The following is a 27,324-nucleotide window of genomic DNA, read 5'->3' on the forward strand; positions in this document are numbered from 1 at the left end:
AAATACAAAATCAACTGAATAGGACATTGTCATCTATGGTTTTATTACTTGTTTTCATAGAACCAGCTATGAAAGAAAGTACATTTTTACTAATTGTGTTGCGCAAGAGCAGAGAAAAGCAGTCACGTGCCATTATCAGCTGAGCTGTCACAAGTGATGGCCAAACTGCACCTAATAAGTGTAAACCACAGTACATTGTGAATCAATTATTAATTGCATTGCAAAAAGTTTGAATCATAGGATATTTACTGTCCATAAGATGCAAGCTTCTTGGATCAACAGCGGTCCAACTTGCTCTTCTTTCAGAAAACCTATCAGGCACTATTACACAATTGTATAGTATGAAACCAGGTTCACTGCAAACACATAGGCATTAAATGATTCAATACTTTATTGAGTTGCAAAAAGGAGAAGAAAAAAAAATGACATTCACTGATTAAAAATCAAGAGAAAATAATTTGATAAGACAAGATCATTTAAAATGTTGTACACAGACAAGACAAAGAAACACAATCCCATCATATTGTATATAAGAATATTCTGTTCAGTTTGTTTTACAAACTACTAAGGTATGATTTTCCAATACTGTAGCAGCCAATACATAATGGAACACGTCCAGTGAGGGTAGAGGAATGTAATAAATAAATACTTAATCTTCTCAAACAAGCCACATCAATGACAGTCATTTAAAACAAGGAAACAAAGGATGATTTAACGCCAAAAGGAATTCACACAGTACCTTCGTGATCTTTGTTGATATTCATTTTTGATTTTGGTAAACAAATTGCATCGTAAACATTGGTCAACTTCTGCACAGTGGCTCATGCCGCTATTTGAAGGAAGGTAAGTTTGGCACTTTTATGCTGATGTCTCCAATGTTGATGTTTCTGGGCATTTCGGGAAGGTTCATGTTCTTTACGGCAGATACGGCACGAGCAGGTGCACCTGCAATACCAGCCTACACACAAAACACAGAGTTAAGAGTCACCAGAAACGCTTACAAACATATTGCACGTTACAACTTTCACACCACCAGACCTACTCACAATGGACAGGGACACACAACTCCACAGTACTAAATATAAAAGCACTATACGGACAACAGACAAAATGCAAAGCATCAACTATTAACAGACGTGTGCAAATGTACATTCAAATGCCTTGCTTCATATGCACATGCATTATTTAGTTCATTTATGATTTACATCACAACCAGAGCCAATTATGAATCAACTGTGAGAACATAGTGCTACATTCATAGATCTTGAAATATTCAATAGTATTGACTTTTAAAAAGACGGAGGTAGCATTGCTTGAAAAGTGAACCCACCAAATTCTTGAGGACTGATAAGGATACAAATGCAAGGAGAATTGGGTAAAGAAGAAAAAGATTGAATTTGAGATGAGAAGGAAATGTAGCTATAGATATGTATAGAATCTTTATTGAAATCCCAAAAACCAAATTGGAACATGACTATAGTGAAATATCGTATTTATTTATGCGCCTTAGGAAAGAGGAACGAACAAGAGCAATATTAGATGGCCTAAAGGAAATTATCACATTGCACTAAGATTTATTTTGCTACATATTTATATATACTGTATTTATGTGAAATGTTCTCAGATTAAAATTGTTCTCTGTGAAATACAATTCAGTATAGTTCCGTAGTCCTTTTGCTGTCCATTCCTAAAGTAATATAAACAAACTGTTTCACTGAAAGTGGATTTAAAAAATGTGGGAACATTTTCAAGGATATACAGTACATTCGGAAAGCATTCAGACGCCTTCCCCTTTTCCACATTTTGTTACATTACAGCCTTATTCTAAAATTGATTCAATATTTTTTTCCTCAATCTATACACAATACCCCATAATGACAAAGCAAAAACAGGTTGAGACATTTTTGCAAATGTATATATTTTTTTAACAGAAATACCTTACTTTACATAGGTATTCAGACCCTTTGCTATGAGACTAGAAATTGAGCTCAGGTGCATCCTGTTTCCATTGATCCTCCTTGAGATGTTTCTACAACTTGGGAGTCCACCTGTGGTAAATTCAATTGATTGGAAAGGCACACACACCAGTCTATATTAGGGCTGTAGCGGTCACAAAATTTTGTCAGCTGGTGATTGTCAACCAAATAACTTCTGGTCTCACAGTAATTGACCTTTAACTTCTTTGGGGTAGGGGGCAGTATTTTCTCATTCCCTATTGAAGTTACAGTGGGATATTGGTCATGTTGCACTTCCTAAGGCTTCCACTAGATGTCAACAGTCTTTAGAGCCTTGTCTGTTGCTTCTACTGTGAAGTGGGGCCGAATGAGAGTGGATTGGGTAAGGTCTACCATGAGCTGAACATGCGCTGACCATGTGCGTTCATGTGAGAGCGAGCTCTGTTCCACCGCACTTCTGAAGACAAACGAATTCTCCGGTTGGAACATTATTGAAGAATTATGTTAAAAACATCCTAAAGATTGATTCAATACTTCGTTAGTCATGTTTCTACGGACTGTAATATAACTTAAAACTTTTAGTCCATACTTTCCGCTGGACTTGCACGCGCGTCGTGAGTTTGGAAAGTGTACTGAACGTTAGAACAAGGAGGAATTTGGACATAAATGGACATTATCGAACAAAACAAACATTTATTGTGGAACTGGGATTCCTGGGAGTGCATTCTGATGAAGATCATCAAAGGTAAGTGAATGTTTATAATGTTATTTCTGACTTCTGCTGCACAATATGGCGGATATATTTTTGTCTTGATTGGGCTCTGAGCGCCGACCTCAGATTGCATGGTTTGCTTTTTCCAGAAAGCTTTTTTGAAATCTGACAGCGGTTGCCTTAAGGAGAAGTGATTCTAAAGTTCCATGCATAACACTTTTATTTTCATCAACATTTATGAGTATTTCTGTAAATTGATGTGGCTCTCTTCAAAATCACCGGATGTTTTGGTACTACTGAACGTAACGTGCCAATGTAAACTCAGATTTTTGGATATAAATATGAACTTTACCAAACAAAACATACATGTATTGTGTAACGAAGTCCTATGAGTGTCATCTGATGAAGATCATCAAAGGTTAGTGATTACTTTCATCCATATTTCTGATTTTTGTGAATCCTCTCTTTGGCTGGAAAAATGGCTGTGTTATTCTGTGAATAGGCACTCACCTAACATAATCGTTTGGTTTGCTTTCGTCGTAAAGCCTTTTTGAAATCGAACTCTGTGGCTGGATTTACAACAAGTGTATCTTTTAAAATTGTGTAAAATACATGTATGTTTGAGGAATTTTAAATATGGGATTTCTGTTTGAATTTGGCGCCTTGCAATTTCACTGGCTGTTGACGAGGTGGGACGCTACCGTCCCACATACCCTAGAGGTTAACACAAACACCGTTAGCATCTCCTGGCTTCCACACAGCCTACAAGTCACTGATGCAGACCTTTGGAACATCTACATTTTAAAAAGTTTAATCAATCCATGTAATATAGCCTACGCCTTAACAATAAATCCATTATTTTAGACAGGTCTAAAGAAACATGATATGAAGAAAATGTGGTCTATTTCAGAAGAACAGAATTCCAAACTCAGTTGTCCTTATGTTAGGACCTGATCTGTCTATGCCATATGGCTGAGGGATACACTAGTTCATTAAGCAGAGAACGTTTGCTTAGAATTCCGTGGCATTATTTTATATTATGAAGAATACAATTGAAGAAACCAATTGAACAAAGCTGAATAAAATAGAAAGGATATTTTCTCCAAACGATGAGGGAGTGCGCACATGCGGCTAATCTGTGTTGAGAGGTTAACAAAGAAATAGGTACCCCTATATGCTTAATTTAAAATTAGGTAACTTTAGTTCTACAAACGTTGGGGTATGTTTTGATTTTTAATACATTGTAAGGCTGCTTGAAAGGCATGACCTCTGCTTTGTTTTTGGCGCAGGGTGTACACACTCCAGTCTCTCATTCACAATTTGACAAGCATTTGATAATGCCTCAAATTTCCCAGCGGCATCCCGTGTGTGGCCGAAACGCCCCCTCAAAAATATATATATATAATAATTATAATTCCCTTCTCCCGAGTGCTCCAAATCTGGGGAAGGGTACCAAAACATTTCTGCAGCATTGAAGGTCCCCAAGAACAAAGTGGCCTACATCATTCTTAAATGGAAGAAGTTTGGAACCACCAAGACTCTTACTAGAGCTGGCCGCCCAGCCAAACTGAGCAATCGGGGTAGAGGGGCTCTGATCAGGGAGGTGACCAAGAACCAGATGGTCGCTCCAGAGTTCCTCTGTGGAGATGGGAGAACTTTCCAGAAGGATAACCATCTCTGCAACACTCCACAAATCAGGGCTTTATGGTAGTGTGGTCAGACGGATTCCATTCCTCAGTAAAGGCACATGACAGCCCGCTTGGCGTTTGCAAAAAGGCAACTAAAGGACTCTGACCATGAGAAACAAGATCCTCTGGTCTGATGAAACCAAGATTGAACTTCTTGGTCTGAATGCCAAAGGTCACGTCTGGAGGAAACCTGGCAACATCCCTATGGTGAAGCATTGGGGTGGCAGCATCAAGCTGTGGGGGTCTCTTTCAGCGGCGGGGACTGGGAGACTAGTCAGGATCAAGGAAAAGATGAACAGAGCAAAGTACAGAGAGAGATTGTTGATGAAAACCTGCTCCAGAGCGCTCAGGACCTCAGACTGGGGCGAAGGAACAAGTCTCTGAATGTCCTTGTGTGGCCCAGCCAGAGCCCGGACTTGAACCCGATCAAACGTCTATGGAGACCTGAAAATAGCTGTGCATCGACGCTCCCCATCCAACTTGACAGAGCTTGAGTAGATCTGCAGAGAAGAATGGGAGGAAAAAAAACAAATACAGGTGTGCCAAGACAACAAGGCTGTAATCACTGCCAAACGTGCTTCAAGAAACTAGTCTGAACACTTAACTGAAATATTAAATTTACTTCTTTTTTTAAATATACATTTGCTAAATTTTCTAAACACCTGTTTTTGCGTCGTCATTATGCGGTATTGTGTGTAGATTGAGGATTTTAAAAAAGGCTATAATATAGCAAAAAGTGAAAAGGGGTTTGAATACTTTCTGAATGCACTGCACTGTAATATATTAGAATTGTAACAACTCAGTGGAAACACGCTGAGGTAAGGACTTACTTGTTGGTAATGGGGAGTGACAAGGTTCAGTGTTTGTAAAATATGACAATGTTCAATCTAATGTTTGATTATAAAATGTACAGACAAGTGTATAGCGATAGCTATTCAATGTGAGAATTATTTCCATAGTATTACCTAATGACATCATTCATGTGGGGAATTGCTGTAATACGGCATCACAGGACCATCTCAATTTAACCAGCATGGCTACCACAGCATTCTGCAGTGATACACCATCCCATCTGGTTTGCACTTAGTGGGACTATCATTTGTTTTTCAACAGGACAATGACCCAACACACCTCCAGGCTGTGTAAAGGCTATTTTTCCATGAAGGAGAGTGACGGAGTGCTGCATCAGATGACCTGGCCTCCACAATCCCCCGACCTCAACCAAAATTGATGGGTTTGGGATGAGTCGGACCACAGAGTGAAGGAAAAGCAGCCAACAAGTTCTCCGCATATGTCGAACTCCTTCAAGACTGTTGGAAAAGCATTCCAGGTGAAGCTCGTTGAGAGAATGCCAAGAGTGTGCAAAGCTGTCATCAAGGCAAAGGGTAGCTACTTTGAAGAACCTCAAATATATTTGGATCTATTTAACACTTTTTTGGTTACATCATGATTCCATATGTGTCATTTCATAGTTTTGATGTCTTCACTATTATTCTGCAATGTAGAAAATAGTACAAATAAAGAAAAACCCTTGAATGAGTAGGTGTTCTAAAACTTTTGACCGGTAGTGTATATTTCCACACTATGAGGTTAGTACTGTTAGTTTAGAACATTTCACCATACTGTGAAATGGTGAAAATTATGATAATGCCCTTTTAGTGTAATTGCGGTTTGGCCTGCCTGGTGAAATCACCAGGTGGTCAATTAGTTGATAGACCAATAAGAAAAAGGCCAAACCTCTGCCATTAACAATTATTTTTCAGGTTTTCCCCTCCCTACAAAATTCTTGAGAAATTGCTGTTTACTAAAGAACCTGTTTATTTTTGACCATTTTCATATATATATATTTTTTTAAATCACAGTAAGGTACTTATGTTACCCAGAAATGGTTTAATATTGGAGATAAAAACAGCTGCATTGGGCCGTTAATTAAAAACATCGCAATGAAATACATGGACGTTTCAAATGATAATTGAAACATGTTAGCCAAGTAATTTGTGGTTTCAATGCTCCTTTTAAGTACCATTGATACATTTTAGGGTATGCTGTAAAAAGATTTAGATGTTAGTGATGTCATTTTGTTATTAAGTGGTCAGCCTATGGAGAACTACGGATAGTGTAAATAAATTTGGGAAGTTACAGTACTTGTTGGAAATTTAGCAGTACCTGTGTCTACCTGTCCTGTCTGGGAGACTGAAAGATAAATGTCTGTAAAGAGAGAAGAATGGAAAGAACTAGAAAGGGTCAGGGGAAAAGAGGAATGAGGAATGTTGTTAAAGCAGATCAAAGAAATTACAGTTTATAAAAATAGAAAGTGATGAGACCTATCGTAGACCGCATTCATAGACTGCACTGAGAGAGGCCTCAACACCTCCAAAGGCATAGCAACACTTCTGATGTTTCATATTGATGAGCATGTGAAAGTGAACTAAATACAGCCGATCATTCTTCACCAATTTGTATTGACTTTTTTTATTACACACTACTAGGAATTTATGTTGTTTACGTCATTATTTATGGCTCTGAATTAGCGTTGAAGTTTGAATGATCATGACTATAAAAACACACTGCGGTCTAGGGTAGGTCCAAGAAGGAAAAGACGGAGCACATCTGATGTTTGTTGAGCAGTCAAAGACTTGGCGTACAATACAATAATGATTCCATTTCAAATCAACCACACAATACGGCCAAAAGTTGTTACCAAAGCATGGATTTCCATTGTTAGATACAGCCACATTGCTATAGTGAGGTAATATCTGTAAATGTTAGCCAATGGTGCAGCACCAATTTGATATAAAGATAAGTCAACAGCAAGTTACACACCCGTAGGACTTTTGAGTCACACCATGTAACCTTACATTGTGCAGTAAGCAAACAAAACCTAAAATAACTCCTCAAAAGAACTTTGATAAACATTTGCGGCTTTTCAATATTTGGCTTCATATCCATTTATTTAACTGGAATATTTTGTGTGTGTCAATTTAAAAATACACCGGGTCTTGTATTTAGATGGATCAGAATACAGTCATAATGGCATTGTTCTGCAATTGGTAAATGGCAATGATTCCATAAAATTATCTCTGTCTGTAACAATCGGTTTTCATGAATGATGAAATTTAGAAATTTCAAAAAATGTCTAGGCCTTAATATCTAGACTTGAACATCGAATGTCGTTAATTCAACATCGCTCTCTGACCACAACTAACCATTCAACAGCCATAGAAACACTACCACCATCTGCCCGTTTAAGCAAATACGTCAACACGAGATGTCCAGTCTGTAGAGTGGGATGAGCAATGCATCTCATGAGTGTGTGATTGTTGAGGATCAAGATTCCGCAGATGCATTGGACAATGTGTAAATTTAGATTCCAGAGAAGAGACAATCGGTGTCTGTGATGATGATTATAACTTAGGGGTAGGAAGGAAGATAAATGTAATTATGTGTGGTTCAGCAGTGCAGTAGCGGAGGGCCAGAGAGCACAAACACTCAAGAGTCAGGGCACTGGAGGGGCATGCAGGTTCCAGCATACACACATGCCTACACATACCTGGAGTATGAGAAGTCAGAAGGAATTACTGCCACTCTTACCTCCGATTTCTCCATTTTGTTTTGGGCGTCCACCTGCGTGATGATCTCATTCATGTTGGTCTCGAGCACCATTCCTCCCATCACCATCTCTGCCAGTATATTGTGTACCTACAGGTTCAATCCAAAATGTTCTATTTATAGGCTCTTCTCAGACTGCGAAAACATCCTATTGCTTTCACCCAAAAGAGATGTTTTAGGGGGGATTATTTTCTGTGCCTTTCACATATTTGTAACCTGCTGTAGAGAAAAGGGTTTCACAAACTCACTCCTCTGTACACATGAATATCAATGTCATCTCTGTGTGTGAAATGCTGCAACCTGTGCAGAAAGTACTGTAATATCCGGCTTCTGTCACGTTCCTGACCTGTTTTCTGTTGTTTTGTATGTGTTTAGTTGGTCAGGACGTGAGCTAGGTGGGAATTCTATGTTGTGTGTCTAGTTTGTCTGTTTCTATGTCAGCCTAGTGTGGGTTCTCAATCAGAGACAGATGGTAGTCATTGTCTCTGATTGAGACTCATATATATAGGAGGCTTGTTTTGTGTTGGGGGTTTGTGGGTGTTTGTTACCTGTCTCTGTGTTTGTGGTCTGCACCAGACAGGTCTGTATCGGTTTTGCACATTTGTTATTTTGTATGTTGTTTGTAGTGTTTCACTTGTGTTTGTATTAAACATGTTTAACACTAGCCGCGCTGCATTTTGGTCCTCTCCTTCACCTATGGAAGAAAACCTTTACAGCTTCGCTGCCACAGACTTGGCTAGACATTCCCAATAGATTTTCTTGTGACAAGAGCCAGCAGGACTGAAGCATTGTCACAGGTATATCATTAAGATGACGCTGATGGACACACCCGCCCTGTTTCTACAAGGATTTTGCTGCATACAAGCATTTCGCTGTACCCGCTATAACATCTGCTAAACTGTGTACACGACCAACTTTGATTTGACGGGAGATGAATTCAGACAGCCTTATAGTAAACAAATGACACTAACACAGTGAGTTTCTATGGGAAATCAGACATTCATTGTGAGCATTTAATGCCGCTGTTTGGGGCAAGGTTGACATACATCCTTGGTATAGTGAATATAAAAATCAAGGATGAAATAATAGGATATAGTTGATAAAATAATTCTCTACCTTGTCCACGTGGAAAATTAAGTCAAGTTCACAAACATTCTCAAAGCATTTGTCCAGGGTTTCCACAAACACCTGTGGAGAGACGATCACATTCACTGAACAGTGTAATAGTTTTTGGTGGACGGTAGATTATCTAAAATTGTGGTACCAAAATGGTCGTAGTTGAACAATATATTTTTTTTTCCAAATACAATTCCCCTAAGACTTTGGAAACATTACCTGGATAAGGTCAAGGATGCCAAGCTCACTCTCCGAGGAATCGACGCAGAATACGAAGTAGAGCGTAGCATAGTGTCTGTAGATGAGCTTGTTCTCTGACCCGCCGATCAACCTAACGACACGAAAACAAAAACGAAGGGACAATCAAAACTCTGAACAAGGGTGTACTCATTAGTGCAAACCGTAACAAAACCTTTGCAATGAAAACGTGTTTCTTATTGGGAAAATTCAGGTAGGTCCTGTCCAGCCCGTTTGCATGAGTTTGGAGTCTAGTAAATAAACCCCAGTTGGTGTGCGTTTGCCTGGGATCTGTGAAGACTGGCATGCATGTGGAAGTGAGCCACGGTTGGTTAACAGAGATCAATGCAACAACAAGCCATCTGCCCTGTGTGCTTACACTACAAACTGACACGTCAGCAGCACTGTCTCCTAGTACTTCCTCTACATCGGAACAAGTCCACACGACAAGGGGCACACACCCAATCAATGCATGGGATAGTCCAGTGTCATGTTAATTAGTCAACACACACATTCCATGATGTGAAACACAGCCAAACATGCTGGTATGATGAACAAGTAAAAGGGTCACGTGTCTAGCGCAAGTTAAGTCCAGGCCAGGTACAGAAGCCTTGAACAATCTTTGTAAGGCCTGGTAAAAACATGTTGACCTGGATCTGCTTGAGCAACATCAAACTTTCTGATGAGCATAAACAGTAGCAACAATCATATACCAGGGATCCCAGGGGGTTTATTTACTAGGAACCAAAAAGAAAAGCAAACAGGCTAAAACAGAGGGAGACTAACCTGAACTTGTCCAATAAGAAAGGCTCATTCGACGCAAAACATTTTTCTACGGCGTGCACCAATGATCACACCCCAATTGTATTATTCCGTCATGTGAGAGGGAGGTTCCATAACGCAATAGCCTGCATCATGAATAATTAAATCATATTTAACTATTCATGATGATCCAATTTCTCTCCCCACCAGCTGGCCACCATCTGATACCACTCTCCCTCTGTCCCGTTGCTCTCCCATGCAGTGCAACGTGTCATGGGAACGTTGCATCATGAAAAGCTGATTCAACACGTGGAGCGTTTTGTTGAGTAGCCCACATCGTGAGACAAATCGTTAATTTGTATCAGTTGTACATGGCATTGAAAGGTTATGCATTTCATTGTTACATGAGCAGGAAATGTTAAGACAAAAGCCTTCTATATCAATAGGGTCCAACATAACATGTGGGGGGTTATTGTTTTCAGTACCTGTGGACAGTTTATGACGTCTTAAAGAAATCTCTTACATTCCACCTTCTAGGAAATTGCAGACGTTCTCATCCCTTTTGGATACCAGATGAAATGTTTCTCTGATGATTTGTTGTTCTGTGTCTTCACTCTGTGGAACATAAAGGACAAACAGTCAGTGTGGATGAGAAAACAAAAATGTAAAGCTTTTGGTATGGGTCTGCAGAACATTTATGTTTAAAACTATCCATTCTTTTGTTCTGATAATTTACTGATGGCTGAGACTACCATATGTACACACTAATAACCTGGAAAAGTAGTAGTACATCCAAATGGTCACATAACCATGCATTTTTTTGAAGAATTGAAAGTAGAACTTCCCTCAATGAGCTTTACTGACTAGGCCCAAGAAAAAAAATGGATTCAAAATAGTTTGAAGTTACACTACATGACCAACAGTATGAGGACACCTGCTCATCAAACATCTCATTCCAAAAGTCATGGGCAATAATGTGGAGTTGGTCCTTTGCTACTATAACAGCCTCTACTCTTCTGGGAAGGCATTTCACTAGATGTTGGAACATTGCTGCAGGGACTTGCTTCCATTCAACAGCAAGATCATTAGTGAGGTTGGGCACTAACGCTGGGCGATTAGGCTTGGCTCGCGGTCAGCCTTCCAATTCATCCCAAAGGTGTTTGATCATTTATCATGTATTTTCTGGTTTCTGTTGACTCCAACATGGCGGCTAATTTGGCTATTGTTCTGAGCGCCGTCTCAGATTATTGCATGGTTTGCTTTTTCCGTATGATTTTTTTTTTAAATCTGACACAGCGGTTGCATTAAGGAGAGGTATATCTATAATTCCATGTGTATAACTTGTATTATCATCTACATTTATGATGAGTATTTCTGTTGAAACAATGTGGCTATGCAAAATCACTTGATGTTTTTGGAACGCGCCAATGTAAACTCCGATTTTTTGATATAAATATGAACTTTATCAAACAAAACATGCATGTATTGTGTATCATCAAGTCCTATGAGTGTCATCTGATGAAGATCATCAAAGGTTAGTGATTCATTTTATCTCTATTTCGGATTTTTGTGACTGATATATTTCGCTGGAAAAATGGCTGTGCTTATTGTGGTTTGGTGGTGACCTAACATAATCGTTTGTAGTGCTTTCACTGAAAAGCATATTTGAAAATCGGACACTTTGGTGGGATTAACAACAAGATTACCTTTAAAATGGTATAAGATACATGTATGTTTGAGGAATTTTAATTATGAGATTTCTGTTGTTTGAATTTGGCGCCCTGCACTTTCATTGGCTGTTGTCATATCGATCCCGTTAGCGGGATGCAGCCATAAGAAGTTTTAATATCTACTCCTGACATTCTGGTGAGCAAGGGTTTATTTAGCCTTCTAGGTAGCGCTGAGCTTATTTATAAAAAATAAAAATAAAAAATAAAAAAGTTAAACTAATTGAACTACGTCGGTTACTTGAATTAATTTATTCTGTTTTTTTCCTGAGCTCGATGTGCAGTTTCTGTAGAGATAAATCAGATCAAGCATGAACTGTGCAATGTAGTAGGGAGTTATAGTTTCTAACATGCCAATATTGTGCATAGTTTCGTGCAGAAAACATGCGATTGTGTGGATCGGATGGATGATGCGTTGCGTACTAACCTGACAATGGGGGATAGATATGATCAAAATGTAGGAATTTGTACATCAGCTTTGATGGTTTGAAACCTGTTATCAAAGCGGCTATCGCAAGGGTAGTAGACCAGCATTCTCATTGGGATGAAATAGTACAAGCAGTGTTGAGAGTGGAGTCTAATTCAGTTTGCTCTGCAGCTGTACGAGTGGTTAATGCTGCCACAGTGAAAGTCACTAACAGTGGGTTCGATGGCCAAGGAAAGATAAGGAAACAGGAAAGGGTAGCGACCCTGTGATAAGGCACGGGGGGATAGCTCCCTGTTTTATGTGTGGGGCTATCGGACATTGGAAAAATTAGTGTTGGGTGGTACTGGAACCTGTTGCCTTTGGAGGAAATGCCGGTATACAAGTGTTTGCGTCTGTCAAAAGAGCAGCAGCAAACCCTCTTGAAGGTAGCCGGACAGGAAAATTTTACATAGCAGTGCATGGCCTCCGTTCGATCAATAGTGGTTCATAGAGATTACGTTTTTTTTATGTGAAAGGAGCCGTAGGAGGTCACGTCTCACACAACTTTCTAATAGATACAGGCGCTCAAATATCACTGATTCCTTACGCTGAAAAAAATTGGCTAATTTGCGACCGGGAAAAGTATCACATTCAGTGGGGTAACAGGGGCACAATCTAAGGCGATACAGCTATTACCTATGTCATTAAACCTAGGACCAGTAACAATACCAAGAGCAATTTACATGGCTACGGGAATAGAACCGATTTGTTGTTTCAGGACCATGCACTAGCGGCAAAAGACGCATGAGACTGTGGTCTAATCAAAGGTTGCAAGCTTGTTGTGGTTGAGGAAGAACCAATGAAGCAATACCCTATTAAACCGGAGGCTGAGAAATCGGTGTCGGAGAACCTTCCACTATTACTTGCACGTGGCATAGTGACCCGCGGACCAGCTCGATGTAACAGCCCTTTATACCCAGTGAAAAAGGACTAAAAATGGCGTATTACTGTGGATTTTCGCAGCATAAACAAACATGCAGTGAAAAGCACACCGGTGGGAGCAGATTTGGCAGACCTATTGGCATCCATTCCCTCAGACTCAGAATGCTACAGTGTGTTAGACATGAAAAATGGATTTTGGTCTGTGCCGGTGGCTGAGGAGTCACAACACTGGTTCGCGTTCTGTTGCCAGGGGGAGCAATATACGTGGGCTAGGGCGCCGATGGGATTTACAAATAGTCCAACTTGGTATCATTCTGCATTGAACCTTCAATTTGAAGGTTCTGTGTTAGTACAATACGTAGATGATTTGTTATTAGCGTCAAAAGATGAAGAAGCTCATATGCGAGTCCTCACCACATTGGTAGACTATTTGGCAGAGCAGGGTCATAAAGCATCATATGAGAAAGCACAACTAGCAAAGCAAGAGGTAACATATTGGGGGGGTTTCGATTTCTAAAGGCACGAAACACATTACCCGGGATCGGGTAGAAACAATGCATTCTTTGGCACGGCCAAACACTCCTCGCACACTCAGGAAAACTTTAGGAGTTTTAAATTTTGTTACACATTTTATGCCGTCATTCCCTGAAATTGCTGAGCCACTTAGAGAGTTGATGAAAGGGGGGGGAAGGGCCCCCATGAAAGGATAGAGTGGAGTCAAGAGTGTGATGAGGTGTTTGTCAAGCTAAAGAAGCAATTGTGTCAAGTGTAACAGTATAACTTTAGTACGTCCCCTCGCCCCGACCTCGGGCGTGAACCAGGGACCCTCTGCACACATCAACAACAGTCACCCACGAAGCGTCGTTACCCATCGCTCCACAAAAGCCGCGGCCCAACAGCATCAATGTAACAGTATAACTTTACGTCTGTCCCTTTACGTCTGTGACGTAACTGATTGAAACGCTAGTAGCGCGTACCCGCTAACTAGCTAGCCATTTCACATCCGTTACACAAGCGCCAGCATTGGGATTACCAAACCTAAAATGACCTTTTAATTTTTTTATCATGAACAGGAAGGACATTGTAGCGCGGTGGTTATGCAAAATCGTGGGGGTAGGGAAAGACCAGTAATGTACTGGAGTAAATCGCTAGACTCGGTGGCAAGAGGAATGCCACCGTGCCTTAGGGCGGTACAGGCGACAGAAATGGTATTGCATAACACGGCTTCGATTACAAAACGGGTCAAAAAGTAGATTTTGTATGTTCCACATGCAGTAGCAACCATAATGAACAGCACGAAAGCACAGCATGTTACTAGTACAAGATGGACAAAATGAGAGTTAACGTTAAATGGGAAAAATCTACAATTTCACAAGATTGGTGCTTTGAATACATGTGACCCAGATCAGATTACTTCAAAACCTAGGCCTGATTTGCAAGAGACAGTATTGGAATCGGGACAAGTATTGTATACAGATGGCTCTAGTTACATGACCACAGAAGGGAAGAGAGTAACGGGGTACGCTGTCTGTGATGACAGGGGAATAGTGAAAGCTGGCCCACTGAGTTACAAGCATTGGCCGAGGCCTGTAGATTGTCGGAAGGGGAGAATTACAATATACACCGACTCGACATGCATTTGTGGTAGTTCATGATGTCGGTACATTGTGGTCACAACGGGGCATGTTAACAGCGATAGGAACACCAATAAAAAAAACAGACTGGAGGTAGAGGCATTATCAGAAGCATGTCAGTTACCCAGTAAATTAGCAGTGGTGAAATGTGAAGCTCATACTAGTCGTACAGATGAAATCGCCATAGCCATTTCGTCTGCTCTACGATTACCTAAGGCGGCAGTGTTCAAAAACCACATGTAAATATTGTGAATACGAAGGCTGGGATTCTAAGTCTGAAAGATTTACAGCAGCAAACAAGAAAAAAAATGTGGGAGTGGTTAGAGCAGGGGTGCCAAGTAGACACTGAAGGGTTGTGGTATAACACTACCACTGGAAGAACCGTGGCTCCAAGCGGGATACATGTTACTCTTCCTGGAATATATCATGGACCAACCCATCAATCGGCTGTGAATATGTACTCTCAGTGCAAGATGACGTGGTGGGGAAAGGGGGTGTTAGGAACATTTTGGGTCTGGGTTAAAAGGTGTGATATGTGCACAACATAATATTGCCTACTCCTACCCGACAGCAACCCCTGCCGGAAGGACCATTTACATCATTGCAGATATACTTTATAGGGCCACTCCCTCGAAGCAGGGGCAAGACCCAAGCATGGTGGTGGTGGACAGATTTTCAAGATGGACAGAAGTATTTGCAACTTCCTCAGCTTCAGCGAACTTTGTGGCGCAAACTTTGTTAAGGGAAGTGATACCGAGATGGGGCTTATTTCGGACATTAGATTCTGATCAAGGAACGCATTTCACTTCTAAAGTGCTACAAGTGGTACGTAAGGCTTTGGGAATCTCCCATGCGCTCCATTGCCCGTATAGGCCGCAAGCGGCGGGGAATACCGGGGGCTGTTATTCACGTCACAAATTAGTGATTTGGCAATAATGGGAAAATCTATGTTATCTTATTGTCAGAAAATGACCCATGCGTTGCAATGTGTATTATCCCAGGTGAATGCAGCATACGAGGAGCAGGAGCCAGGAGATAACCGAGAGCACAGGCTGACTCCTGGAGAGCGAGTGTACATCAAGATCCACCAGGCGGGGGTGCTGGGACGGCGTTGGTCAGGACCATGCACCCGCAGCGGTAAAGACCACAACCTCTCCTCGGTGGGTTCACACTTCTCACGTGAAACAATATCCCGCAGCATAATGGGTGAGTTAGAAGTCGCCATGATAGTTGAAGCGGAGCTAAAGTGAGAGAGGAAGAGTCCACTGTAGACAAGCAGTTGGGTTGGGTCTGGGAGCTATTTTAACCGACACAGTTTGTGTCTGTTGCTTTGATGGTTACTGAACCATGTAAAGAAGATAGTTCATCTATTAGCATAGAATGGGTTGCTAAATATGAAGACACGAGAATGCATTGGGGGCAAAGTCGGTACTAACGCCACGGATACTAGACAGGTCACTCATCACAAAAGTATGGTGATATGGGTGGAGCCACTTGATAACAGAACTAGCACATTGGATGTAGGTTGTTCTGAACGAGGTGTGGTTTTGTTACAGACAGGAGTGTGGAAGGAACATAATAATACTGAGAGTTTAAAGAACGAAACTAGATTTTCTCTGTTGCCACAGATGGAAGTTATGTGCCAGGGTTCTCGATCAGCTGAAGCTCGGTCGATAACTTTCAGACTAATGTTACCAGAACTCAAAACATTTCAGGAGGTTGATAGCGTCGACACAATCATTGCTGACGATGGAGTAGCAAAGGATAGTGTGGGGGAAGTGCTATCTCGTAAAAGGAGTTTTTATTTAATAGCCCTTTAGTGCATTACTGGTGAAGTGGTCAGGGAAAGTTTCAGACACCAGTAGACCACGAACCTGGGGAAAGATAGTTTGTTGGGGTAATTATACTCTGGACAACATCCTAAGGGGGGAATATGGGAACCAAACTACTCTTACTATTAAGCGTAAGGGGGAAGAAGATGCACATGAGCAGATGAAGGCATACTTGCAGACTCATTTAGGGGCAGAACTAGTGACAAAGACCAACATCCATCAGTGTAGATGGTATGCTGGAGGGGTCAAGGGTCAGGCCTACGGAGTGTTAGTTGCAAATTCTGGCAGGACCGATATCAGTGCATTCTATGGAGTCCCAAAAACCAAGGCATTAATGTTACATGGAATTGGCAGAGCAGAATTTAATATGACTGGGGCGGAAGTTTGTGTGTCTAGTAAATTAAGGAAGTGGGTAGTAGAGTCTCTGGGGAACAAGAACTCCTCTATGTATATTGTTACAGGAAATAGCTCGGAGGAAAGGGAGGACAGCTAGTTGTGTACAATACAGGGACTATTATGAAGATGAATTGAACGTTACACATACCCAGATAATGGTGAAAGTAGTAGAGACAGTGTTGTCATTTCAGACACTTGTCAACGTTTAGTAATGAGTTTGTCACAGAAGGCATAACACTTGAAAGAATAGCCACAGATCCCATCTTCTGCAGAGTGTGATTAAGAAACATGTGACTCAGAGTTTGTGTCTGGATTCTCTTCCAACGCCACTAATTTCTCCCCCATTTCTGACAGCTAGTAAATACTTGACATACCTCCCAGAAGATTGGGACCGAGTGACGGTAAACGGAAAGTGTCAGAAGGTGGCCGCTTATCAACCGTTGGGCCCCAAAGTCTACACCGTAACAAGGGTGTTCACAAACGGGTGGAGTGTAGATTGGCCTTGGGATGAGTACCTAACTTGAGCACAGGAAAGTATTATCCACAGGTACCAACTGTAGCAGAACACAGGAGGTCATTGGAGATGTTGGTGGCTAAGGACCAGGGAATGAACTGGGAGACAGGTAAGGAGTATCTGAAAGGTTCAGTCCTAAGTAAACACGAAGATAATCGAAGATACGGTGGAAATTACAAGATTACGTTAGAATGCTATTATTGCATCAAATGGTTGTTTCATGCAACAGAAAAAGGGGTTGTTAGATCGCTCATCTGTGTGTGTTCTACTGAGGATGGGCCTCTGGGAGATAACACTGACAGGAGATTTACAATGTCTTTTGGGTGATAAAACCTAAAGGGACCCCATTCCAGAGCATGAGTTAATGTTTCTGTTCTATATGGTACCAGGGAGAGAGAACTGTTTTTATAGCAGATACTGTCTGCTGTGAATTCTAAGTATCTTTCATACAAATCTTAACCTTGTTACCCATTCTTTACATCTGTTCGTCATGTAGGTTGAAAGGGGTGTATTTTAGCTATAAAGGACCGTCGTACTTTTGTCTCGGGGCTCTCAACGAATCATCTGAGGGTGATTCGTCGACCAGCCATCATTATTGTAGGGCACTCAATCATTTCACTTTATGTGTGTGCATTGTATTGACCTGCTCCCTTATTAATAAGTGATTAAAGATTTAGTTTAAGTATAACTGAGTTGTGTGATAAGTGTCTCTCCTCATTTGATAGTAAAGAAATTAACCACCACAAACAACAGCAGGAGACAGATTCCAGGCAATAGCTATTCTCACGGCAGTCGCTGTAGGGACAAGAACTGAAGGAGCAGTACTAGTAGGATGAAGAATGCTATATTGACAGCATGGAACTGGACTACTGCGCAAATGAGGGGTGTTGTGAGATATGTGTCAGGAGCAGTGTTAGTAATAGCAGGGGTTACTTTGGTGATATTGTTGGGATATCATGTGCTGAGGGCATTGATGTTAAAACGACTATGCAGTGTTGAGTTAACCTCAGGATGAGGTACAATTGATAAGGCTACCGCACGTATATATCGGGTGGCTATGGAGGAAGGTGATGAGGAGCAAAGTGAGAATGACATGGCTTGGGAACACCTCTTAGATCCTGTAGTCTGACTGGGAAGACTGGGAGAAAGCACGAGGAGGCTTTTTAGGGCTTCCATTTTTGCCAACCTCAGCAGAAAAATATCCTGAAGGCATAGTCAGGCTAAGCGAGAGGATGGGATTTGTCATGTTATCAAACTTTGGGTTGTCATGCATATATAACTCTGCATATCTTAACACGTTATTAATGCTGTTATGTTTTAAGTGCCTTTTTGTTGCTTTCCAAGTTGTGTGCTATCACTCTCTTAGGAACCAGGAAAAAGTGGAGAAACTAAAAAGCAACTCCAGCTGAAGTGTAGGAAGCCAACCGCTTCAGCTGGAATGCCATTCTGTTGTGATGGGATGGAAATAAGAGTGTGCAGGTAAAACAGAGGCCATAAGCCTAACAGTGAATGTTAAATCATGTTTCATTTTTTTTGTTCATGTTTATTATTATTATTGTTTGTTAATTTATAAGTAATTTTCAAGTGTGTGTAATGTTGAACCGTATGGAGTTAAAATGTTCGAAACGGGGGCCCTCCCGGGTGGCGCAGTGGTCTAGAGCACCCCATCGCAGCGCTAGCTGCGCCACCAGGTGCAGCTAGCGGGTCCGTGGGGCGACGCACAATTGGCTTAGCGTCGTCCGGGTTAGGGAGGGTTTGGCCGGTAAGGAAATCCTTGTAATCTGATTAAACTATATTGAAAAAACATACATTACGATGATATGGTCACATGTATCAAAAAAAATTCGAGCCGGAGACGTTAGCCGTTCATTACCAAGGCAAAACAGAAGTCAATCCCACTTCCTTCAGAGTACCGGAAGTGGACGGTCACGTCAAAGAAATAGTTTTTTTTCCACCACAGACCAAGAGGAGAACAAAAATTTCTTCTCTGACATCCTCTTTACACCAATAGGAAGGCGTATAGAGTGTCAGCAGACTCCTAAGTGTCAAGACCATGTATAGGCATCAAGTTGAAAAGAGCATCGATTTCTGACATTTCACTTCCTGGTCAGGAAAAGTGCTGCAGAAGGACTTCTGTTTCACTCAGAGAAATAATTCCAACTCTTTTAGAAACTAGAAAGTGTTTTCTATCCAAAATGACTAATAATATTCATATTGTACGAGCAAGATTTGAGTAGGAGGCCGTTTGAAATGGGCACGATTTCACTGGCTACTCAACACTTTGCCTTGCAGCCATAAGAAGTTTTAAGGGAGAAATTATGGTTTGTTACCCCATTTCTTCATCCTCCTGTCGAACCATAATTGATGTAAGGATTGGAGAGAAGGAGGAGTGCCTAAATTGGAGTATATATATACACATACTTGTGGTGGTGGAAACATGTTTCTTCTAATGCAGCTGTATTGATCCTCTGGGAATAATTAAACTTGGTTAAGCTTTCATAGTGTCCGTTGAGTTATTTACTCTTGAGATTTAGAACCCCCCCCCTCCCTTCAAATTAGTGGACTCGCGTTCTCTGGAGTGATGAATCACGCTTCACTATCTGGCTCTCCGACGGATGAATTTGGGTTTGGCGGATGCCAGGAGAACACTACCTGCCCAAACGGACAGTGCCAACTGTAAAGATTGTTGGCGGTGGAATAATGGTCTGTGGTTGTTTTTCATGGTTCGGGCAAGGCCCCTTAGTTCCAGTGAAAGGAAATCTTAACAGTTCAGCAAACAATGACATTCTAGACAATTCAGTGATTCCAACTTTGTGGCAACAGTTTGGGCCTGTTTCAGCATGACAATGCTCCTGTGCACAAAGCGAGGTCCATACAGACATTTTTGTCGAGATCCGTGTGGAAGAACTTGACTGGCCTGGACAGAGCCCTGACTGCAAGCCAGGCATAATCTCCCAACATCAGTGCCCGACCTCACTAATACCTGAGGCTGGATGGAAGCAAGTCCCTGCAGCAATGTTCCAACAACTATTTTTTTTATTTTTTTTTATTTAAACTTTATTTAACTAGGCAATTCAGTTAAGAACAAATTCTTATTTACAATGACGGCCTCCCAAAAGGATGAGGGCTGGGATTAAAAATGTAATGTTTTATGAAATACAAATAAGACAAAACACACTACAACACTACATAACGAGAGACCTAAGACAACAGTTTGCATGGCAGCAACATATGACAACATGGTAGCAACAACATGGCAGCAGCACAAAACATGGTACAAACATTATTGGGCACAGACAACAGCACAAATTACAAGAAGGTAGAGACAACAATATATCACACAAAGTAGCCACAACTGTCAGTAAGAGTGTCCATGATTGAGTCTTTGAATAAGGAGATGGAGATAAAACTGTCCAGTTTGAGTGTTTTTTTGCAGCTCATTCCAGTCGCTAGCTGCAGCGAACTGAAAGGACGAGCGACCCAGGGATGTGTGCGCTTTGGGGACCTTTAACTTCTTTGGGATAGGGGGGGCGCTGTTTTCACTTTGTAAAAAATCGTTCCCAAATTAAAACTGCTTCGTACTCAATTCTTGCTCGTACAATATGCATATTATTATTACTATTGGATAGAAAACACTCAAGTTTCTAAAACCGTTTGAATTATATCTGTGAGTAAAACAAAACTCATTTTGCAGCAAACTTCCTGTGAGGAAGTGAAAAATCTGAAATCGAGGCTCTGTTCCAGGGCCTTCCTATTCATTTGCTTCAAATCTATGAATCTACATGCACTGCATACGCCTTCCACTAGATGTCAATAGGCAGTGAGAGGTGGAATGGGGTGTATAGCTTGATCTGAGGTCAAAAGAGAGCTCTTGGAATGACATGACCCCAATTTCCTTTGTTCAGCAAGGCGCGGGAAGGAACTCTGGTTTGCCTTCTGAAAAGCTTTCGTTATAGACGGCTAATATCTCCGGCTTTGATTTTATTTGATAAATGTGATAATATCATCGTAAAGTATGTTTTTTCAATATAGTTTTATCAGATTATTGAAAGTTTATCGTGAGTTTTGTCGTGTTCCGTTCTCTGCGTTTGGTGGAGATGGACAGCTTCGCGCCACTTGGCTAGCTTTGGTTGCTAATTCGACAGGAAAAAAGGACATTCTAAAACCAAACAACGATTGTTCTGGACAAAGGACCCCTTGTACAAGATTCTGATGGAAGCTCAGCAAAAGTAGGAACCATTTATGATGTTATTTCGTATTTCTGTCAAATGTTTAGTATTATTTTCCGCCCTGATTTTGGGCGCTGTCTCGCTATAACGTAAGCTGTATGTCATACTAAAGTTATTTTTAGAATTCTAACACGGCGATTGCATTAAGAACTAGAGTATCTTTCATTTGCTATCCAACATGTATTTTTTAGTAAAGTTTATGATGAGTTATTTGGTCAGATTAGGTGAGTGTCAGAAATTTATCCGGAGATTCTGGAAAAAAGTTGGTACGTTTTCACAATGTATAACCACGGATTTCAACTCAAAATATGCACATTTTCGAACAAATGCGACTGGCAGAACGGGTGTTGTATGTGGAGGATGAGGGCTGCAGTAGATATCTCAGATAGGGAGGAGTGAGGCCTAAGAGGGTTTTATAAATAAGACTCAACCAGTGGGTCTTGCGATGGGTATACAGAGATGACCAGTTTACAGAGTACTGAGTGCAGTGATGTCTCCATTAAGGAGCATTGGTGGCAAATCTGATGGCCAAACAGTAAAGAACATCTAGCCTCTCGAGAACCCTCTTACCTGCCGATCTATAAATTATGTCTCTGTAATCTAGCATGGGTAGGATGGTCATCTGAATCACGGTTAGTTTGGCAGCTGGGGGGAAAGAGGAGCAATTACGATAGAGGAAATCAAGTCTAGATTTAAATTTAGCTTGCAGCTTTGATATGTGCTGAGAGAAGGACAGTGTACCGAGTACATATACAAGTACTTGTATAAGGTGACTACCTCAAGCCCTAAACCCTCAGAGGTAGTAATCACACCTGTGGGGAGGGCCATTCTTCTTACCAAACCACATGGCCTTTGTTTTGGAGGTGTTCAGAACAAGGTTAAGGGCAGAGAAAGCTTGTTGAAGAGCGTATAACACAAAATCCAGGGAGGGGCCAGCTGAGTATAAGACTATCATCTGCATATAAATTATGAGAGAGCTTCCTACTGCCTGAGCTATGCTGTTGATGTAAATTGGGAAGAGTGTGAGGCCTAGGATCGGGCCTTGGGGTACACCCTTGGTGACAGGCAGTGGCTGAGACAGCAGATGTTCTGACTTTATACACTCTTTGAGAGAGGTAGTTAGCAAACCAGGTCAAAGACCCATCAGAGACCACAATAGTCCTTAGCCGGCCCACAAGAATGGAATGGTCTACCGTATCAAAAGCTTTGGCCAAATCAATAAAAAGAGCAGCACAAAATTGCTTAGAATCAAGGGAAATGGTGGCATCATTGAGGACCTTTTAGGTTGGAGTGACGCATACATATCTGAGCGGACACCAGATTGGATACCAGAGAGAATACTATATACACATCAAGAAAGCAAGTCAGTTAATTATTAAACAAGTTTTTCCAACACTTTTGACAAACAGGGCAAAATAGAAATAGGCCTATAACAGTTAAGATCCGCTTGATCTCCCCCTTTAAATAAAGGACAAACCGTGACTGCCTTCCAAGCAATGAGAACCTCACCAGAGAGAAGAGACAAAAAGGTCAGTGGAAAGCCTCCCCAGAAGAGTGGAGGCTATTATAGCAGCAAAGGGGAACCAACTCCATATTAATGCCCATGATTTTGGAATGAGATGTTTGACGAGCAGGTGTCCACATACTTTTGGTTATGTAGTGTATTTTAAAAGTTGAGTATAATAATTATGGCTTTGATATCATAGAAACAAGCCAAACGTGCACTTCACATTGCCATATCATAAAACTCCTGTAATATACAGTAGATGTTTATGATAACCATGTTTGATCACATGGCGTTTTACCCTGGGTTGGTCTGAACCGAATGAGCCCGTATGTTGTATTGCGGGGGGGAAAGTGCCGCAGACCATGCATCTCAGTGCACTCGACTCCATTCTATACGCACCAATATTACGAGCTGCTTCTCTTAATTTCTTAGTGAATGCCTAACACTAAAATAGTATTTTATAATTTAGCTTTTATAATAAGCTTTCAAATTATGCCCACCTGACCCAGAATGTGATTTATAAAAATGGACCGGTTTGGGATTGCGTAAACGGTAATTATGTAAAGGCGAAGACGCACGCTTTTGCCGAAGTCTTAAGGCATCTGCATACTAGGTTCGGTTTGCTCATAGCAGAACCCTACTAGGCGAAGTGAACATCCGCGTCTCGCATACTCGCTTATAAAGAAAAGCAGCAATAATTCCGTTTGTCTCTCTTGCGACGCCGTAGTCAGTAAACAGTTCCTCAAAATAGTCTGAATTAATCTAACTCAAGAAATCTGTAATGAATTGACGTATTTGCCGAGGCAATTATATATATATATATATATATATATATATATATATATATATATACACACACACACACACACAGCTCAAAAAAATAAAGGGAACACTTAAACAACTGTAAGGCTGTAAGCACAACCCCCAACTGTGGACGTCGGGCCCTCATACCACCCTCATGGAGTCTGTTTCTGACTGTTTGAGCAGACACATGCACATTTGTGGCCTGCTGGAGGTCATTTTGCAGGGCTCTGGCAGTGCACCTCCTTGCACTAAGGCGGAGGTACCGGTCCTGCTGCTGGGTTGTTGCCCTCCTACGGCCTCCTCCACGTCTCCTGATGTACTGGCCTGTCTCCTGGTAGCGCCTGCATGCTCTGGACACTACGCTGACAGACACAGCAAACCTTTTTGCCACAGTTCGCATTGATGTGCCATCCTGAAAGAACTGCACTACCTAAGCCACTTGTGTGGGTTGTAGACTCCGTCTCATGCTACCACTAGAGTGAAAGCACCGCCAGCATTCAAAAGTGACCAAAACATCAGCCAGGAAGCATAGGAACTGAGAAGTGGTGTGTGGTCACCACCTGCAGAACCATTCCTTTTTTGGGGGTGTCTTACTAATTGCCTATAATTTCCACCTTTTGTCTATTCCATTTGCACAACAGCATGTGAAATTTATTGTCAATCAATGTTGCTTCCTAAGTGGACAGTTTGATTTCACAGAAGTGTGATTGACTTGGAGTTACATTGTGTTATTTAAGTGTTCCCTTTATTTTTTTGAGCAGTGTATATATATATATATACACATATATATACATATACATACACACACACACACACACACACACACAGCGGGGAGAACAAGTATTTGATACACTGCTGATTTTGCAGGTTTTCCTACTTACAAAGCATGTAGAGGTCTGTAATTTTTTATCATAGGTACACTTCAACTGTGAGAGACGGAATCTAAAACAAAAATCCAGAAAATCACATTGTATGATTTTTAAGTAATTAATTAGCATTTTATTGTATGATAAGTATTTGATCGCCTACCAACCAGTAAGAATTCCGGCTCTCACAGACCTGTTAGTTTTTCTTTAAGAAGCCCTCCTGTTCTCCACTCATTACCTGTATTAACTGCACCTGGTTGAACTCGTTACCTGTATAAAAAGACACCTGTCCACACACTCAAACAGACGCCAACCTCTCCACAATGGCCAAGACCAGAGCGCTGTGTAAGGACATCAGGGATAAAATTGTAGACCTCTACATGCTTTGTAAGTAGGAAAACCTGCAAAATCGGCAGTGTATCAAATACTTGTTCTCCCCACTGTATATACAGTTGAAGTCGGAAGTTAGCCAAAAACATTTAAACTCAGTTTTTCACAATTCCTGACATTTAATCCAAGTAAAAATTCCCTGTCTTAGATCAGTTAGGATCACCACTTTATTTTAAGAATGTGAAATGTCAGAATAGAGTTATTTATTTTATCACATTCCCAGTGGGTCATTCTACAATGTAAAAAATTAAGAAAAACCCTTGAATGAGTAGGTGTCAACTTTTGACTGGTACTGTAAACTGAACAAAAACATGTCAAAGTGTTGGTCCCATGTTTCATGAGGTGAAATAAAATACCCCACAAATGTTCCATATGCACAAAGCTTATTTCTCTCAAATGTTTTGCACAAATTTGTGTACATCCCTTTTAGTGAGCATTTCTTTGCCATGGTAAGCCTGACAGGTGAGGCATATCAAGAAGCTGATTAAACCGCATGATCATTACAGGTGCACCTTTTGCTGGGGACAATAAAAGGCCACTAAAATGTGCAGTTGTGTCACACAACAATGCCACAGATGGCTCAAATTGAGGGAGCGTGCGATTGGCATGCTGATTACAGGAAAGTTCACCAGAGCTGTTGCCAGAGAATTGAATGTTAATTTCTCAACGATAAACTGCCTCCAACATTGTTTTAGAAATTTGGCCAACCGGCCTCAACCGCAGACCATGTGTTAACCACGTCAGCCCAGGACCTCCACATCCGGCTTCTTTACCTGCAAGATTGTCTTAAACCAGACACCCGGACTGAGGGGTGTTTCTGTCTGTAATAAAGCCCTTTTGTGGAGAAAAACTCATTCTGATTGGCTGGGCCTGGCTCCCCAGTGGGTGGGCCTATGCCATCCCAGGCCCACCCATGGCTTCGCCCCTGCCCAATCATGTGGAATTCATAGAGTAGGGCCTAATTTATTTAAATTTACATTTCCTTATATAAACTCAATAAAATTGTTAACTGTTGCATGTAGTGTTTATATTGTTCAGTATAAAATGAGTTTGGAGTGATAACATGATTAGACACATTCTCATAATCCATTGTAGTCTGTCAAGTGATGACTAAAGAAACAAAATGTTTAAAAAATCAGTTTGGGAGATCAACTACAATTACATGTAATAAGGCAAAATGGGTGAACTTTCCCTTAAATTGGTTTTGGGAAACCGGCTCTGGTCTCAAATTACAGTTTCCGAATATGACTAGTACCGTTAGCTAACAAGTAATGTTTTCAATAATGATGCAGTTAATTAGCACAACTAAGTTTTAGCTAACAACATTGCCATAGCTAACTATTTAACGTTAGCTAGTTGTCAGTCCAAAAAGAAATGGCTAATGTTAGCTAGCTATGTCATCACATCAAACAAAGCTTTTGTATAAGTAACGTTACACGAGAATCCCAGTGTGGTTAGCTAGCTAGTAACTCTTTAACTTTACTGGATTCGTAACGTACAGTAAGTAACGTTATCTAGCTAGATAATTTTAACGTTAGCTGTGTGACATTTGCTTGCTATTAACTGTTACTAGCCAGTAGATTATAAACAACCGCATACTCACGTAATGCTCGTAGAATTTAGAAAGCCGAGGTTTTCCATGGTTGTTGAATATTAGTATGGCTTTAATCATGATGTTCTGTTTTGAGGGGCGAAGAAAAATGGTATACCTGGGACGCTGAAATCCGTTTCAATCGTTCTAGCTAAAACGGCTAACAAGCTAAATTACATGCCGCTTCTCAATCCAGTTTTTGCGGAAATACTCCACGTCAAAACCATTAATCTTCTTCTAACTACAGCAGCCGTGGTGGGTCAAACTGCGATAGTAAACGTTTCATTTGACCAGTCAGAACTCAACCTCTCCACCTCTTTCAAGACACTTGAGACAGCTGGAGATGTCCCATTTTACTAGATCTGAAACCACTGGATAGTGTTACCAAAATGGCGGAAAAGTCCTAG

At 41.0% G+C, this 27,324-nt stretch overlaps 1 protein-coding gene across 5 annotated transcripts; it reads right to left on the reverse strand.

The window, feature by feature from the left end:
- Positions 1–373: 373 nt before the first annotated feature.
- Positions 374–27,324, reverse strand: LOC129825950 (AP-3 complex subunit sigma-1). 5 transcript variants are annotated; one of them, XM_055886111.1, is made up of 8 exons: positions 26,930–27,324; positions 10,603–10,694; positions 9,300–9,411; positions 9,081–9,152; positions 7,947–8,054; positions 6,522–6,589; positions 1,331–1,344; positions 374–958 (listed from the first exon to the last, which is right to left on the reverse strand). In XM_055886111.1, the coding sequence occupies exons 1-8, from the start codon at positions 26,996–26,998 to the stop codon at positions 822–824; spliced, it is 672 nt and encodes a 223-aa protein (XP_055742086.1). In that variant the 5' UTR covers positions 26,999–27,324; the 3' UTR covers positions 374–821. The 5 variants fall into 5 exon arrangements, with proteins under 5 accessions (XP_055742086.1, XP_055742088.1, XP_055742087.1 ...); XM_055886115.1 differs by having other exon boundaries at positions 911–958; positions 6,522–6,563; positions 26,930–27,319; XM_055886113.1 differs by lacking the exon at positions 1,331–1,344 and having other exon boundaries at positions 26,930–27,323.

Source organism: Salvelinus fontinalis, chromosome 28 (genome assembly GCF_029448725.1).
Source record: "Salvelinus fontinalis isolate EN_2023a chromosome 28, ASM2944872v1, whole genome shotgun sequence".
NCBI lineage: Eukaryota > Metazoa > Chordata > Actinopteri > Salmoniformes > Salmonidae > Salvelinus > Salvelinus fontinalis.